Source organism: Toxotes jaculatrix, chromosome 15, assembly GCF_017976425.1.
Source record: "Toxotes jaculatrix isolate fToxJac2 chromosome 15, fToxJac2.pri, whole genome shotgun sequence".
Classification (NCBI taxonomy): Eukaryota; Metazoa; Chordata; class Actinopteri; family Toxotidae; genus Toxotes; species Toxotes jaculatrix.
The window spans coordinates 14,234,128-14,252,724 of record NC_054408.1 but is presented as its reverse complement, the minus strand read 5'-3'; the positions used below and the strand labels follow the sequence as shown (position 1 = coordinate 14,252,724).

Genomic DNA, 18,597 nt, shown 5'->3' with positions numbered 1-18,597 from the left:
TTTCTTTATTTTTTTTAAAATCCTGACATAAGTTATAAGGAATCACTTGTTTCCAACCAAAAGTCAGTCTAGTGACTGTCACAGCAGGGTAAGTGAGACTTTAAGCCTGGAAGCACGTGTGATGCTGATTTCTGTACCTCTGCAGTGATCCCTTCCTCTCATTTTTAATCAAAAGACCAGTGACTTACATCTGAATTACAGTGAAATTGTCTCTAACTGTGGACCTCATCCCATGTATCAAACATCTGTTTCTTTGTTACTCTCATTTCCAACTCCCTTTCCTTTTGAATGGCATTACGATCAACCAATCCTGTCAGTTTCCTGTATTATCCAGTGTACAGTGCAATGGGTATCTGGGAGAATAAAATCAGAGCAAACAACTGCATGGAATAAATGCTGATGTACTGTACCCAAAACACCGTGGTCTCTCTCTTCTGTAACCAAGATTATTGCTGGTTTCTATCAACTTTGCACATAATGTATAGTAACTGATCATTATATTTATTCATTCCACTGGCCTAATTATCATTTTTAAGACAAATGTAAACCAAATAAAGCAATGAGAGTACCCACATGCTAATTACCAGCTGTCACATAAGTTCCTAAGGCAACACCATGATATTTGATATTGATATTTAAACAAAGTTTCTGCACAGTTCTTCCAGTTGTAGATACAACTACGTGTGAGCGTCATTTTAACGTTGCATCTGGTAAAGGTGGGGTTAATCTGAATTCATTTAATTCATTATTAACAGTTCGTCATTTATTTGTTGATCGCATTTTGCATTAACGACCTGAAACTGAAAAAGCAGTAAGTGAAGCTGTCAGACACATGCAGTGGAGTAAAAAGTTCAGTGTCTACATCTAAATTGTGGTTGAGCACAAGTACCGGAACTGCACTCAGTTATTCTGCACCGCCGCTTAAGTATATCTGAATAAATGTGAAGGTCCGTGGGTGGGGCTTCCTCCTGGTGTAATTGGCGTAATCCTACCTGTTGAAATTAGTTCGAGTGATACGTGCTGTGTGCTATAAACCTCAGCCTCCAGCCTTCAGCGGGCGGGCAGGGAACAAGGCGAACTCACAGAAGGAAAAGTGCGTCGCCGGGCGGTGCGGGGTATAAAACTAAACTAACACTGTGTACTCGAAGCGCTCTCCTTTGGACAGGGCGGAGACAAACCGTGGGGAGAGGTGTAACAGCTCTGCGTTCACTGAGGGTTAAACTGCTGCCAACGAGGAAACGACGTCTGGGTTTACTCCACAGGAGTCACCAAACCAACCACTTTCTTTTGTTTTTTAAAGGACGTTTCCTGTTTTTTTTCCGCACTGTTTTTTTTCTGTTTTCGGTTGAAGGGGTCAAAATGTCCTCGATGGACTTGGAGAAGCTGAAGATGACGGGAGCTGGTCGGGCCATAGCGGTGCTGACCAGCGGTGGAGATGCACAAGGTGACCTTAAAACACAGCCGAGCTGGCTTTATAATGCAGGTCGTAGGTCGCTTTTTAAGTACATATACATATATTAAGCTTTGTTTTCTGCAACAACAGTACTTCGTTCACTGAGAGTGGACACGACATGACAGGCGGATCAAAACGCAGCTGTACGGTGTCAGCTGCTCAACCTGCAGATTTGTCAGTCACATTAGCCTATATGCTCATGGGTCAAAGGTCATGTCCGGGCTGCAATCAAACAGCACCTTTATTGTACAGTATGTAACTCACAATGGTGGAAAGTACTATTGTTAGTAAGTATTGTACTAAGTACTGTACTTAAGTTCAATTTAAGCTGTTACTTGTACTTTAGTATTTCCATGCTCTGACACTTTTTGCTTCTACCCCACTGCAAATTTGTAGTTTTACTCTACTAAATGTATTTAATAACCTTATTTACTGTACTTATTATGCGGTTTAGTAATGCACAACATAATTAACAAATAAGTGATCATGTATTACTGTGGGTTAAGAACAAATGAGACGTTGTGAATCCCCGACCCAGCATAGTGTATAAGGTAAGTCCATCTTTACCAGCTGAAACATTAAAATATATTAGTTTGAAAGGAACCTTTCTGCATTATGAGTACTTTTACAGTAAAAACAGTAAAAACAGTAAAGTAATAAATAATAAAGTAAATTTAAAGTAAAATTTTAAATGCATTAATTTTGCTTGTATCAGAGGATTTCAAGACTGTAACTGCTGCTTTTAATTAAGTACAGTAACATGACCCTCACTGATAACTCATATTGTTTGAGCAAATCCTGTCAGGGGCTGTGGTTGCTGTCTCCACAGAGCAGATGACACCTTTGCAATAACTGATAATGAAGTCATAACCACCACAGGCTTTGATTTCCTCTTGCAGGGACATGGTGCAACCGCTTGTGTGTAACGACTTGTTGAATCTCTCCTTGACTCAGGGATGAACGCTGCTGTCCGAGCTGTGACCCGCATGGGCATTTATGTGGGGGCCAAGGTCTATCTTATTCATGAGGTAAACAAGTTGTTTCTTCGACCCTGTTGAATATACACACACATGAGTTAGGTCTTGCTTGACTGGAATCAGCCCTACATGCTTTTTAATTTACTTTTTCAGGGATACCAGGGCCTGGTGGATGGGGGAGACAACATCAAACTGGCACACTGGCACAGTGTGACCAACATCATCCAGCTGGTAGGTTAAAATATTCTTTTCGGTCATTGTTGACAGAAGTGGTAAAGATAGCTATGATGGGCCTTTTTTACAGTTTTGATTCGCCATAGTAGGAAAAACACAGGTGATAATAACATTGAAAATCATGGCTCTGTTATATTCAGGTGTCCCAGTAACAGAGCGGTACTATAAACACAGTAGCATCATCATTAATTTTACTATTTACACTTTCCTTTTCTCAAATGCCAAAATCCCTTCTGTAAAAAATCTCTCTCTCTCTCTCTATTTCTCTTTTTATGGCTTTGTTAGGAATTTTATTATTTCATCCATCTGCTCTCATCTGTTCTTTCCCTGCCCGTTTAATAATAACCTGGTTAGAGGTCTTGCTGCATGTGCTTTATGCCTTATCTACTGAAGAAGCAGCAAGCTACACTATTCTACATTATTATTTTTGCACTGCCTAACATGATGAGTTGTCTTGGATTTGTGTAGCTAATGTGTTGAAAGCGCATGTTCTACCTTTTCTAATGGTTGTGTTTATACTGTTGTGTTTAAACCACATCATCTTACCTCGACAGTGGGACTGTTCAAATCCAGATAGATCCAGATTGCAGGTCATGTTTGGCATGAGGGAATTGACCACTTGTGACCTGTTCTCTAAAAATCAGTTCAGGGATCAGAGCTAAAAGAAAACTTTCTGTCATTAAGCATGAACATTTGTCATTGACACTTTACAATGTCAGGGCCTGCTATGGCCAGACTGGTTTGTGACTCGTCATATGACTTCTCTGCTGCAGGGTGGGACCGTGATTGGTAGCGCTCGATGTAAGACCTTTACAACCCGTGAGGGCAGACTTTCCGCCGCCTTCAACCTGGTGAAGAAAGGCATCACCAACCTGTGTGTGTGTGGTGGAGACGGCAGCCTCACCGGAGCCAACATCTTCCGCAGTGAGTGGAGCAGTTTGCTGGAGGAGCTCGTAGAGAAAGGTAAATCGCTCTCAATGAACTATTGTCAACTTGTCACTGAGCCTTAAAAAAAAAGTTAACCCTCAACGTGTACTCATACTGCATACTGGAAATAAAAGGAAAATAAAGTTTCATTCTATGGTGAAATTGTCCTGTGAGGCATCATTTCCTTGTCCAGAGTATAGAGTCATCTTCCTTTCATATCATCACTGGTGCTCAGATAAAACCACCGTTTTATTTATAAATCATTCTCTAGCTTGTTCTGTAGTGATATGATGATAATTATAAACTAGTAGAGCTGCTAATAAAATGTTTCCAACACCATGTGTGTGTGTGTGTGTGTGTGCTACCTCAGGACGGATCACAGACACTCTGGCCAAGCAGCACGATCACCTGAACATCGTGGGGCTTGTGGGCTCCATAGACAACGACTTCTGTGGCACTGACATGACCATCGGAGCCGACTCTGCTCTGCACCGCATCATGGAGATAATTGATGCCATCGTGACCACTGCACAGAGGTCAGACACGTGTGATCATGATGATACATAACAAGACCTCAGTGGTACCTTAATGGAGAAAATGTCTGTTCGAGTCTGTTTGGCATGATTTCAGTGAGCTCGCCCAGACTTGCTTCCTTGCACCTCGGCATGTTGCTGCGATCGGAAATTCTCTGTGTTTGTATGCTCACATAGTTGCTGCAAAAGTTTACTAGCTCGTTTTTGTATAACTGTTGTTTACCTCCTGCAGCCACCAGCGCACTTTTGTTCTGGAAGTCATGGGGCGACACTGTGGGTGAGTAACACTTTGACCCATTTTGCTATCATTTATACACTGCCACTGAATAAAACATAACGTATTGTGCTATTACTCCAGGTATCTGGCCCTGGTGTCAGCGCTGGCATCTGGTGCAGACTGGCTCTTCATTCCAGAGGATCCTCCTCAGGAGGGCTGGGAGGACCGTATGTGTGCTCGTCTAGAGGGGGTAAGACACAAAAACTATACTTCAGTGTAAGTTAGGTGTTTCCAAGCGTTTCAGGAATAGAGATAAAATCCAATGACAGTGGAATGACTTACTGGCTAATGTGTGTGTGTCTGTTTACCTGCAGAGCCGAATAAAAGGGTCACGACTCAACATTATAATTGTCGCAGAAGGAGCCATTGACATAAATGGCAAGCCCATCTCCTCAACCTACGTGAAAGATGTACGTTTAAAGATTTAAGCACTACACTATACTGTGTGTAACAGCTACTCATATAACATATATTGTTTTGTCGATTATTTGTCCCCTCCCTACAAGGTGCATATCTAGGTTGTGTTGTTGTTTGTGGGACATCAAGCCGTAAACTTTGTAAATGTTTTATAAGAGTTTCCTCTCTGTTGTTTATTAAGGACTTTTTTTCTCTCACAGTCTCTCTTTCTGGGGAATCTCAAACCTATAATATTAAGAATAACAATGACACACTGAAATTCTTCCGTGTATGTTTGAAGCTGGTGGTAAAGCGACTGGGTTACGACACCAGAGTGACTGTGCTCGGCCACGTTCAGCGAGGAGGAACTCCCTCAGCTTTTGACAGAATACTGGTGAGTTGAACAACATGTTTAACCCTTTTAAACCTGCCATAGAACCAAATCCTCCACAACATATTTTACATTTTTACCTGCTGTGGTGGCACATATTTTTCTAAATACATGATGTCTTAGCTGTATCCCTCAAAATTAGAAATATAAAAAAGTTGCACAAATAATTTTAAATCACAATAAATTTGAGTGTATTCATTGGCTAGTCTTTGAGATACACTCAAATTTATAAACTAAGACAAAAACAAAACGAACACCCGCTATCTGGATTATACTAGTTTTATTGTGTGTGTTGTATTGTTGTCTGTTTATGGATTTTTTGCGATTTTTTACTGGTTTTCTGCACACCCACTCGTGGAAGAGAACAGCTCTCTGAGACATGTTTAAAGTTTGATATGTAAGTGTTACTCCTCCGGTTTAATATGCAAAAAGAATTATTGCTTTATCTCATGTGGTTGCAGTTTTACCGGCATTTAAAAATTGATATGCAAAATAGATCGCCGGCGCTCCCGTCGGTTTAAACCCCTTAAAGATCGCCGGCGCTCCCGTCGGTTTAACAGGGTTAAAATGTTGATGTTTTAATAAAACACCGGTCAACAGTTTAACCACTGGTCCATCAGTCGTGTCACACTGGTGTTTTTAGAGCAGTAAGTTGGGTGTGGAGGCGGTGGTGGCCCTGTTGGAGGCCTCTCCTGACACCCCAGCCTGTGTCATCGGCCTGTCGGGTAACCATCCCGTTCGTCTTCCTCTTATGGAGTGTGTGGAGATGGTGAGTCTCTCTCCTCTCTTCTACAGTTCAATTGATTTTGATGGACTTGTACACAAACAGTGGGAAGTTGCTGTACTTTTCAACTTTTTGCCACCGTTTGCAGACTAAGCTGGTGCAGACGGCCATGAATGAGAAGAGGTTTGATGAGACTGTCAAACTGCGTGGAGGGTGAGAGCTGAGATTTATTTGTGAATATTTAACTGTTATATACATTCATGTCTAATTATGCAAAACTTGTAAATGTCCGTTCATGTTCATTTTATCATGCAAGCCATTTAAATTTGTTGTTGTTTTTCTGTGTGAATAAAAGCAAGACAAAGTTAAAACTAATGATGTTCTTGCAGGAGTTTTGAGAACAACTGGAACATCTACAAGCTTTTGGCCTTCCCGAAGCCTGCCCAGTCTGAGGTGAGTCTCTCACTAACACAAACGCACACGTCCATACACACACATACACACACACACACACACACACACACACACACACACACACACACACACACACACACTTTATGGCATTAGCTTTAGTACATGAAAAAGAATTAAAATGTGCTTATTATTAATATCTCACACATGTTCCCGCAGAGCAATTTCTCTTTGGCTATTCTGAATGTGGGTGCTCCGGCTCCAGGGATGAATGCGGCGGTGAGGTCAGCTGTGAGATTAGCACTTGCTCAGGGACACAAGGTCTACACTGTCCATGACGGATTTGAAGGACTTGCCAAAGGAGCAGTAAGTCCTTCTATCTCTACATCTTTACCTACCCTGCAGTAGGTAAAGATTGAGAGGAAAGAGACTGAGAGGAAACTGCGGTGTACTGACAGCTGTCTGTCGGCAGGTTTTTGACATGGACTGGCACAATGTGGCGGGATGGACGGGCCAAGGGGGCTCACTGCTGGGGACGAAACGGTGAACAACAGGACCCTTTGATTTGAATAAACTGAACGGATTTTATTATTATTAAGAGTTAAATCCAGTCATATTTTTCAAATTCAACAACCCCAGTTTGTAATGCAGATTTTCTGGTTAAAAAAATTTGGCCAAATTGGAGCGACTAGGGTGAGTAATTTTCTCAGGCTTGACAAAGCGTCCTCCAGAGCTACAGGAGAAATTATACAACTGTTTTCACAGGCTGTGTAATAGTTCCTGTGACTAGCAAATTGCCTTTAAAATTAGTGGCGCCCCCTTTACATGATTTCTAATACCTGTTTCATGTCTTTCTTCAGGACTCTTCCAAACAAACACATGGAGAAGATTGTGGAAACCATTGCCAAGTTCAACATCTCAGCTCTGCTCGTAATTGGAGGGTTTGAGGTAGAGTATTGTTCGTGCATAATAGGTGTATTAAATCACAGAGTCAGTGTTAAATCAGAGTGGTTTTTGATGATGTTTAAAGGGGTACGAAGGTGTGCTGCAGCTGTTCGAAGCCCGGAGTCAATACGATGAGCTCTGCATCCCCATGTGTGTAATCCCTGCCACCATCAGCAACAACGTCCCTGGAACTGACTTCAGCCTGGGAGCAGACACGGCTGTCAATGCTGTCATGGAGGTAACGCTGAGCAGATGGAACATTAACTGTGTGACTTTGATGTTTCAGGATTAAGATGAACAGGGACTGAACCACGCCAGAAAACATCACTTCAAATATGTGCCGCTGTATTACTGAGCTAGACTTTGAACTCCTCATACATAGTCAAATCAGGTGGTGACGGTGACACATTTAGAGATTTAGTTTTTAAATTTAAACTTTGAGAGGAAGGAGATTGAGACAGGAAGTGATCTGGTTAACCCCTGTAATTCGATTTTAAGCACCACACCTGGTGCATAAATAAGGCTCCAAAAAAAAAAGAAAATACTTCCCATGAGGAGCAACTCTTTGACCCTGCCTTCAGTTCTCTTATTTCACTCTGCCATTTTAATTTCCTCGTCAGGGTTGCGACAAGATCAAGCAGTCTGCCACTGGGACCAAGAGAAGAGTGTTTGTGGTGGAGACTATGGGTGGATTCTGTGGCTATCTGGCAACCTCAGCTGGTATGGCTGTGGGTGCTGACGCAGCCTACATCTTTGAAGAGCCCTTCAACATCCACGACCTAAAGGTAAGACCAAAAGACAAACCTGTGCTGTTTGTTTTAACCATAATGTTCGCAGCTTTCTGCCTCTAATTATCTGGTCTTTTGACAGACCAATGTGGAGCATTTAACTGAGAAGATGAAGAAGGACATCCAGCGGGGTCTAGTACTGAGGTACAGTGTTCCAGCTATACAGATTCACATGCACTGCCTGTTACTGAAATCAATGAGAAAAGTGTCTTTGCATCTTGTAATCTATGTTTCATCCATGTTTTTGCTGCCTAAATGTTAACTGCTGTATCTACATTTTTCAAAACAAGAGACTAGAGCTGTTAGGCTGTACTTAAGGTAAGGGGTTTGAAGTTAAATGCTAACATCTGCTTGTTAAAGTGGTCTCAGTGACCATGCTAACATGCTGGTGTTTAAGCAGGTAATATTTATCAGGGTCACCAGTTTAGCTGAGCATGATAGCATGTGAGCTTAGGCTGAAGGGAATGACTTTCTAGTTTTCAGGTTTTTGGTCATAAATCAAAGTTTTTGGGTGACCAGGACAATTTAACTAGTTTACATTCCAGAGTCAGGGGGGTTCATCACCTGGGGCACACGATTATTTGAGCAAAATTTCATGGTGGCTGCCGAAGGACGTAGCTCTTGCTACCTTTGGAATAAAAAAATCTATATCACAGTGTACGTATGAAACATTGTCAGATGTTTTTTTTTGTTGATCCTTTGTTGATCATTTTCTCTGTTTTAACAGGAATGAAAAATGCCATGAAAACTACACTACAGATTTCATCCATAAACTGTATTCATCAGAGGGGAAGGGCATCTTTGACTGCAGAGTCAATGTGTTGGGACACCTTCAGCAGGTGTGGAGCCACCGTATAAGATTCAGCCACACAGGGCAAAACACAGCTTAACAACTTAGAAATGGTTTCAGTTACAGTAACAATATAAGTGACACTTTACTGTGTGTGACAGTCTTACGACATATTTATACCCAGTTTGTGTGTTTGTTTTTTAGGGAGGGGCACCATCTCCCTTTGATAGAAATTTTGGTACAAAGTTGGGTGTGAAGGCTGTCCAGTGGTTTTCAGAGAAACTGACAGAAAACTTCAGACAAGGTAGAGTTGCTGCATAAAGTCATAGTTTATACATATGTAAATTGCTCAGCAAACCCAAAGTCTAACCACAGTGATTTTTCCCACCAGGCCGTGTGTTCGCCAACTCACCAGATACAGCATGTGTGCTTGGCCTCAACAGGAAGGTCATCTCATTCACCCCTGTCACTGAGCTGAAGGCTGTGACTGATTTTGAGTAAGCAAATTCAGTGTTTTTGTCAAATAACAAATGTTCATTATAAATTAGTCCTAATAATAAATAAATTAATATATGCCACTGGTTTTCAGGCACCGGATGCCCAAGGTCCAATGGTGGTTTAATCTGCGGCCGATGCTTAAAATGTTGGCCAAGTATCAAACCAGCTTCTGTGAATATGTCCCAGGAGAGATTGAACATGTGACTCGACGCTCCATCAGCATCGATTCTGGATTCTAGGCTCTCTGAAACTACAGTATACTCTCTGCACTTTTTAACCCTTATCTGTCCATCCTTTGCTTCTACACAGATTTCAATTTTTAAGAATGGTATTCTGTCTGTTGCTGTGTGTGTTTACAGGACTGATCACTTATAGAGCCAGCACTGATGTCTGTTGTCAGTGTCACGTACTGATGGTATTACAATGTAAACATTTACTTCATTTATTGAAAGAGGCTTTCAGAACAGAACATTTTACAGTTCCTTGTGCCAAGCAAGCCTTTGTATAGTCAAATCACTGCCATAAAAAGAAATGACCAAGTGTGCCATGAAGCCAAAATGTTATTAATTTACTGCTAAATATATTATACAAAGACAATTGTATGTGGTGTGGTTTGCTTTCAAAATCCCATACAAAAAGGAGTTGCAACCTCAGTGAGACAAATCACTGAGCAACTTATGTCAGAGTGGGACTCATGGGATTAGTTAGGCGTAAATGTCATTTTATTTATACACTGTGTGGGACTGAAACACACCTTCTGTTATTCATTAATGCACAATGAACAGCAAATGACTTAACATCAATAAGCAATTCATTACACTGTATACTTAGAAACTACTGAACTTACAACAGGGAAATCGTTAAAGAAATAATGACGTATTATTTTGATACTAATACTATATCTTCAATAAAATGTTCAGCTATTTGCAATTATGATGCCAATGGAAATAAGTATATTATAATGTATACAGGTTTTTAAATAAGCTATTAAGATAAGCAGACAAATAAATAGCAACTGTTTAACCATTACCATTTAACCAAATAAAAAATGAAAAGGCTATGAGAAAAGTCTCATCTGGCAAATTCCACTCAGATTTTTAACTGTTGAAGCCTTATAAATTTGACAATGCTGTTAATCCATGAACTTGAGCTTGAATATTTTTGATTGCACACAAACAGTACTGAAGGTAATAAGCCAGGAACTGGTCTCAGAACCAAATGAAATGAACCATTTTAGATGTTTTTCTCTCAAAAAACAAACTCAAAAGTTGAATGAAAATGGAAAATCATCCCTGGTGTTATCTTTGTTAGTTGTCTGAGGGCTCTTGGAGGTGAAGGCAAACGGAAAGTCTTCGCTTTGTTCTGACTGGCCGAACAGAAACTGGGGGCCTGCAAAATCATTTACACACCTGTTGTTCAAAGCAGGTAACACACTCACATCACGAAAAAAGAGGGCTCTGATTTGAAACTTACCGCTTGAAGACTTTGATTCTGAGGTTTTCTGAAAAGAGATGAATAGAGTTTGGTGTTTTTGTCCCATGAATATTGTATGAAAAGGGTTCCAGTATAAAATGCAGTACCTACCTCATTGAAAAAAGACCTGGCGAAAGCAAAAGGTGTGTCCTACGAAGAAATACAAAGGTAAGTCCAAAACTAAGAAATATTGATTTCTGTCAAATTACTTATTCCTTTTGGTCGCTCCTCACCTCATCCTGCGATGTGCCCATGTCAAATCCAAATCCAGAGAAGCCTGGGGTGCTGGGATCAGAGTTCAGGGAGAAGAGAAAAGCTGGGGATTTGGTGTCAGAGCTGGTAGGGCTAAAGCTGAAGTGAACACAAGAAACACAGCTCTCAGTAGCTATCTTAACAGTGATTTAAAGTATTGGACAACTCAGATAAAACCTTACTGAAATGGGAATGTTGGGGTTGAAGGTGTCATTTTTGCTGGGGAGGACTGAGGATTAGTTTCTTGAGATGATGACTGAGGAAAAGCAGTAAGTCCCTCAATGTCCTCTTCTCTAGATGTCTGATGGTCCTCTGTGCGTACTCTTTCCTCCACCGTGTCCTCTACCTCTGACACAGTAGATTGCTGTTCCTGTGCAGAAAACATCTTCATTGTAAAAGCATTTCAACACAGGACATCTAACCTGAGATTTATTCTGGAAAGGGTCCCGATTGAGTTTACAGCACATCAGAACAGTCCAGTAGTGCAGATGTCAAAACCAGTACCTGAAACACATTTTATGCAAGATGCCAGCACTAAGAGGGAAAATGTTTTTGGTAAACTAGGAATAGTGGGCATTTTAAGGTCAGGTTCAGTAGAGCAGACAAACATTACCAAGACTTGGTCCTGCAGTTCCATTTCCTTTTCCTGCTCATCCGTGTGCATCTCCTCTAAACACCAAAACATAAAGAGCACGGTGTGTCAATGTGTTGGCATTCACTGAAATGCGTATCAGAAGTTGTACTACTTACCATCCAACTGTTCATATGAGTGTAGCTCATTGCTTGCCTCTTCTGGGTAAGGGCTGCATGCAGTAGTATCCTGGCCCTGGTATTCCTCATGGATACCTCCAGCATTTACCTCAACGGATACCTGAATATTCTGCAGCATCTGTTCACGTTTTACAGTTTGGCTACTGATAATATGATGCTCTTCAAGAACGAACAGCTTCGACTTAGTTTTCATTTTGCATGAACAGTCTTTACAGTTTGCATATAACTACATCTTAAAAGTATTTCACATTTACTAGAATTTGGACAGACTTGAATTTTTTTTTTTTTACTAATGGCATGTGAGTACCTTTGTCTGGTTGAGCTGAAGAGAGAAGATGTCGACAGCAGAATCACAGTCCTCTGTTGTCTGATGATCTAATTGTTTCTCTGGTTCTTTTAAGGGCTGCTGGCCAGAAATGCTAGAGAGGAAAACAGAGTCAATCAGAGAAAAAACTAAGCTTTGCTGGAGGCATTATTCTTTATAAGACTCGCAGAGGGATACCTGTCTGGTAGCTTCTCAGTAGAGGAAAAATCGAATTCTGGATCTGGTCAGACAAAAAAGAAATCAACTGCATAAATAGCTGTAAATAATTCCGCTCTACCAGGGCAAGTTGGGATGGTATGAAAAGTTTATTACCAATGAGATGGTCCAGCTCCATCTGTTTCATGGTGATTTGATCATCACAGGCCTTGATCCTACACTCAATCTCCTCTTTTTCACCATGCAGCCTGAGGAGCTTTTGCGCCAGAGGATTTTTGCAGTAATATTCTTTATGTAACTGGAATATCTTTCTGTAGCTTGCAATCCTCTCTTTGTAGACTTCCCTTGTTGGGTTACAAATAAAGAACAATTCAGCTTTGTGTATCAGAACACACAAAAGACGTATTAAAAATAAACACCATAGCTAAAACTGAACCCACATGTCATGGTTGTAGCTGGCTTTTTTGTTCTCAAGTTCTGCTTTCAGTGTCTGCTCATACTGAAGAAGCAGGCTGTTAGTGGCCTTCATGCTACAGTTATATGGATGACAAGCAGTAATATATGAAAATCCATAGTATATGGCACTGTTTATGCTAAGTAACATGTACACTTTGATTATGTGTCACCTTGATCCATCGTGGATTATACCTTTCTGCATTTGCTCTATTATGTAGGACAGCGCTCTGCTTCGTCCTTATTTCTTCCTCAAGTTTCTCGATATTTCTGTGGATTGTTTCAATGTAAGACCTCCTCTCAGCAATGTCAGCTCTGCAAACTGTTGACATACATAAGGACACCGTTTAACACAACAAAAAATGCTATGGCATTAAAAAACTGTAAGGTCTCCCCTCATGTAGCTAACTTGCATAGAGTAGTTTGTCTCACTGTTAGAGCTAGTCTTTCATTTAAAAAAAAGTCTATTTTTAGCATACCTTTAATTTGCTGGTTGATTTCATTCTTCTTTTGAGAAAGCTCTCGTGATTGAAGAGCTATGAAATACAAATAACAGTTATCTTATTTCTTAAAAGTGTTACTATCTTCTGAAATTTTTCACTCTAATTAGCTTGGGCTGGCAGTAGCTAACTTGCTACTGACGTCCCTTAGTCGAGCAGCTAACTTTAGCTCATATTAAACCTTTAAAAACGCCAAATTACAACAGAAGTACAACTACACACCAATCTGAAAGGCGAGGCTGTCGATATTATCGAATGAATATTGGTAGTTATCCATTTTTACACCAACATTAGTGACATTAGCTTAAGTCCTGCCTCAGCTGTCCGGGGACATCCAGTAAGTGTCAACGGTTCAGACGTGAGGAGAAACGGCTTGTTGCGCCTTGAACAGAAAAGGTAATCATCTTGGTTATGTGTGGAAGGACAAGATATCCATGATGTATCTTATTTAAAAAAATAAAAGCCGAATAATTAACAGTGTATTGTGCACTTTGTCTTATGTGCTAGCTAGTGACCACTCATACTGAACATTTAACCCTATCACGATTTTTGTATACAACTCTTAATTAATTATTCAAAGCATATTGTGCTATTAGCCCATATAAATGTCAAAACAATTTAGAAAAAAGAAACACATTTCAGGGCTAGATGCTTGTGTTGTAGCCTTTATTTTTTTTAAGTACACTTAATCTGCGCTTATATTATTTTTGTTCATTTAAGAATGTGTTGTCGCCGTGCTCTGGGACAGATGTGTTTTTAAAAGACATGGTGGGTTTCCCCCCTCCCTCCCATCATATTTCCTTGTACACATGACGGCAGTGGGTCATGGGATTGGTGTGACAGAGGTTTAGAGAGGCGGGTTTAGTGCTATTCTGGAAATCATCTTGCGTAGCGCATCTGTCTTGGCGCTGCTGTACATGAGCTCCTGCAATGTGTCAGACAAATTCAGTGATTTGTCCTCACACGGCTTTGTTTATCTACCCGGTGCTCGTCCACTCTGTTTAAGGTAAGATTCAATTTAAGTGGCAGTTCCAGTCACAGTACATGTTGTTCGCCGGCTGCCGTCTGCAGACAAAGAGCGGACATGGGTGGGATTTAAATGGGAGGGGATCAGCTGTGTGAAGAATGGGTTGCTTTGTCGATTTCACCCCATCTTATTTTATCTTAGCATATTATGCATTCCTTTGGCAAAAAAAACGCCACAGTTCTTTCATGAATTTTGTGTTTTTTCTGTCATTAATATCTGCAGAGGAGGTTAGGATGATGATCATAGACTGAGCTCGAAGCATTTCCACTGAGAGTATCAGTGCGCTGTCATGCAAAAGAGAGACAGCCCCCCCCCCCCCCCTTTTTTTTTAAACAAATCCATCATGCATTGTTTGTCATTTATCTAGTGCTGTTTGGTCTCTGTCTGGTCAAATGCTTTAATACCAGTGGATCAATAATAATGTGACATTTGGTAGATGTTATTAGTCATCATCACAGAAGAGCTGACTGTAGGATCTAGGCCAGGACCACTGTAGAGGATTATTGTGACTGTAAACAAATCTGCTTTTAATGGCATTCTCTCTTTGTGTGTTTGTGTGTGTGTGTTTGTTTTCATCACTTAGCATTCAGCTGGAAATTTTAACTAGATTGAAAACTTACACACAATGGGTGAACATAGTTTGTGCTACTCCAGACTACACTAGTCTCCGTATTTAACACATCACAAAGTAGCATTAAAGTCGAATAGATCAGGGGAGACCATGGCACAGGTGGAGGAGCCTCAAACCGAAGGAGAGGGCAGCCCCCAGATGATCTCTCTAAGATCAGACGCATCAGGGAACCATGTGGATGACGGAGAAGTGGGACCCTCTCTAAGGAGGAAGAGGAGGAAGAAGAAAGACATGCGTCCAGAGTCCATTATTGTCTACCGCTCTGAAATGGAGAGGGCGCCTGGAGAGGACCAAGGCGGTGAGGAGGGAGCAGAGAGGAGCACTGAAGAGGGGGCGAAATTCCTCTGCACACCTACAGGCGAAGGTGAGGGGGTGTCAGACTGTTAAAATCATGAAGCTACATGTCAGCTATTAGACCTTATTTTTTATGTTCTGTCACATGGATAGAGGTCTTATATCATGCTATCTCTTAACAGGTGGAGGCTGGAACCTTCCTCCAGACAGCCGTTACGTGACCCTGACAGGCACCATCACACGGGGCAAGAAGAAGGGTCAGGTGGTGGACATACATGTCACTTTGACAGAGAAGGAACTCAGGGATCTGGCCAAGTCAAAGGAACGTCTTGATGCAGAGTGTGAGGCGGGGGAAGGCTCAAAACGCACCTGCAGCTTAGGTGTGTGCCAGGGACCCCATGTTGTCTTGTGGAGCATCTCCTGTGCCCCTGTGATTTTCCTCCTCTCCTTCATCACCTCCTTCTACTACGGCACTCTCACATGGTACAATGTCTTCCTGGTGTACAATGAGGAGCGGACGTTCTGGCACAAGATTACAATATGCCCCTTCCTCATCATCTTCTACCCCATGCTCATCATGCCCATGGCGCTGTCTCTGGCTCTGTACTCTGCTGTGGTGCAGGTGTCCTGGGCCTTCAGCGAGTGGTGGCAGGCGGTACGAGACCTGGAGAAAGGCTTCTGTGGCTGGGCCTGTGGGAAGCTGGGGCTGGAGGACTGTTCCCCCTACAGCATAGTGGAGCTGCTCGACTCTGACACTGTTTCTGGCACTCTGCAGAGCAAGGCCCCCAGTGAACTCGCCCAGACATCATCTGTGTGAAGCAGGGTGATACTGAAGTCCAACGCTGAAGCACACATTTTGATTGAGATTCAACACATGAGTTTTGGTTCAGAAATAGAGGACAAACGAGTGCCAGAAAGTTCAAGTTAGTCACAGAAAAGTGAGCTTAAAGGTTAATTCTATTTCAAGGTCCACTTACTCAACCACTTACTTGACTTACTGAGCAAACTCCATCTGCAGGTGAAGGCCTTGAGATTTTGCTGAAAGCTCCAGAAGAAACAAATTTCAAGGAACTATTGATAAGAATTTCTTGTCAGAATAACAAGAGGGTATTTTTAAGCTACTCCACTACGCTTTTCTGTAAATGTTAACTTATTAAACACTGCCTGAACTGTCCTAAGGGACTGAAATATTATTACAGAGTTGTAAAGCATTGAACTCTGAGTGTGGGAGTTGTTGTTAGGGGTCATTTTTTATTTACAGGTTGTTATGGTTATCACAGCTCTCCTCAGATCATTAAACGGCCTCTTTACTGAACAGCACTGCAATTTGAAGATTTTATAGGTTTTATACACATAAACCTTGATTCCTTCTGTTTTCATAAACTGGCTGTTGACACTGATACCTACATTTGAGGCCTGCAAGTTAAATCAAGTTTCATTTCATCTGTAAATATCTGTAATTAAATGTATATGATCACTGTGCTGTGCACTGACATCAAAAACAGCATGCATTTCAAAGGCGACAGTGTCTTGTATGTGAAGTTACCATGATCACTGAGTAAAGTTATAGCTGAAGCAAGGCTGGAAAACCAACTGGAGAAACTGGGCAACTGCGGCAGGGCCACAGATCCAGGTCTAATGTCTGTCAGTTACTTTGGAAATCTGATTGATTACTAAGTTGAAAAGCATTTGAAGATGGGAAATGTCTTGGTAAGAGAATTTTAAGGGACAATGCTGGCATTACTCTATATTTTTCTTCTTGTCAACCAAATCCATGAAAAGACTGAAACCAATCACGAATCACAAATCTATGTTTCTATATATTGTAACTTTTAAAAGAGGTGAAGTCGTTTCATTAACAGCTGGCCACTGTCATTTTTATCAAATGTCACCCAAACAGGATTAAATAGTACATTTGTGGGGACAGTTTTTAGTTGTGCATTAATACATATTTAGTGGTTTAATTATTTTTTTTTTCAGCAGCAGGACTATGAATGTAGTCCTCTAAGTAATCTGCAGTGTGTGTGAGTGTGTGCTCATGGCAATGACGGAAATGTCAGCCAGTGCAACAGCGTGGCTTATTGATGTTTTTAAAAAAATTTCTGGTGAGCAATGAAAGACTATGATAACAGAGAGGAATAAGCTATGGTGGTGTTAACTGTTAGAGGGATTACTCCATTGTTGACGTTTGTCTTTCTATAGGATTTGCTGACAAAAAGAACAAATATAGAATATGCCCAGATTTATCCTTGGTGAATATTCTGAAGCACATCAAAAGGGTGGTGGTGGTGGTGGTGGTGGTGGTGGTGGCGGTGGTGGTGCTGGTGGTGGTGTATGGGGCATGGGGGGGGGGGGGGGGGGGGGGGGTGTCCTAGCATGTGAGTACTTGCTGGTTTCTGGGCCTCTAGGCTAATTATAATTAAGCTGCCATGTGTACTGTGCTGTGTGTTCTGTACTTGAAGGGTGCTTAGAGTTGACAGAGTACATAAACAATGCACAGTGAGTGGGAGGAAGAGTGAGTGGTATGGCTTACAGCTCAATTTTGCCACAAGGCCCCCACAAGCCATGATTTGAAGCCATAGTCAGGACAAGCTGACAAATCAAGCATTTATTTGGTGAATTTGAGTTTTTTCAGTGTCACGTTTTCACTTGTTCAAGACACCATCAGAACAGATGTTTGTCATCTTAAACTACTTGTGTTTCTGTGTCTACACAATCTTGGTCCAGACACAAGTAAATTGAAGTTCTCTGTAATTTTCTACCTGAGAATTCTTGTTACATTTCCATGTGGTCATATTTTAAATGTTGCTTTAATTTATTTTAAATATTTAAGTCTAGTACAATTTCTTAAATTCTTGTAGCAAGGTGTTTTACACTCTGGCACTTTCAAATTAATGTATTGCAAACAGCTATCATTAACTAATTGAAATACATAGCAGATGGAGGTTGGCTTAAATAGATCAGGTGGTTTAAATATTCAAATATTTATGATTAGATCTGGTTGGGTAGAGTAATTTTACTGTCTTACAGTTAAAGACATAAATCAGTGGTTGTGGATTGAATCTGTACTCCACATTACATGTTGTGAATCCACAGGATGCACCACAGTAAAGAATCCCACAAATAAAATAAAATAAAGTCTTGTATCACTACATTGCAGTTAATTTTTTATTCTAATTTTTAAATTCATATTATAGAGAGCAGAATTTTGTTTCATGCTGTTATAGAGCAATGCACAGCAGGTCACTATTTTCTGTGGTTCCAGACTCACTCTGGGGGAGGCAGCACAGATCCCTGCGTGGTGCACACAGATGAGTAGTTTTGTGCGCTTTCAGATTTGATTATTGGCACCCTGGTGCTACATTGGGATG

At 41.1% G+C, this 18,597-nt stretch overlaps 2 protein-coding genes across 3 annotated transcripts; both read left to right on the top strand.

Annotated features, from left to right (window-relative positions):
• Nucleotides 1-1,186: 1,186 nt before the first annotated feature.
• Nucleotides 1,187-9,941, top strand: pfkla (phosphofructokinase, liver a). Its single transcript, XM_041057289.1, has 22 exons — nt 1,187-1,444; nt 2,408-2,481; nt 2,584-2,661; nt 3,438-3,627; nt 3,962-4,127; nt 4,357-4,401; nt 4,483-4,591; nt 4,716-4,811; nt 5,099-5,191; nt 5,832-5,957; nt 6,061-6,125; nt 6,302-6,365; nt 6,543-6,689; nt 6,796-6,866; nt 7,184-7,271; nt 7,354-7,506; nt 7,889-8,053; nt 8,139-8,200; nt 8,784-8,895; nt 9,051-9,150; nt 9,238-9,343; nt 9,436-9,941. Exons 1-22 carry the CDS (start codon nt 1,360-1,362, stop codon nt 9,581-9,583), a joined length of 2,343 nt encoding a protein of 780 aa, XP_040913223.1. The 5' UTR covers nt 1,187-1,359; the 3' UTR covers nt 9,584-9,941.
• A 4,206-nt stretch (nt 9,942-14,147) lies between these two features.
• On the top strand, nt 14,148-17,505 carry tmem169b (transmembrane protein 169b). Of its 2 annotated transcripts, none has more exons than XM_041057469.1 (3): nt 14,148-14,280; nt 14,892-15,296; nt 15,409-17,505. In XM_041057469.1, exons 2-3 carry the CDS (start codon nt 15,023-15,025, stop codon nt 16,041-16,043), a joined length of 909 nt encoding a protein of 302 aa, XP_040913403.1. In that variant the 5' UTR covers nt 14,148-14,280; nt 14,892-15,022; the 3' UTR covers nt 16,044-17,505. The 2 variants fall into 2 exon arrangements, with proteins under 2 accessions (XP_040913403.1, XP_040913404.1); XM_041057470.1 differs by having other exon boundaries at nt 14,155-14,280; nt 14,885-15,296.
• Nucleotides 17,506-18,597: the final 1,092 nt, after the last annotated feature.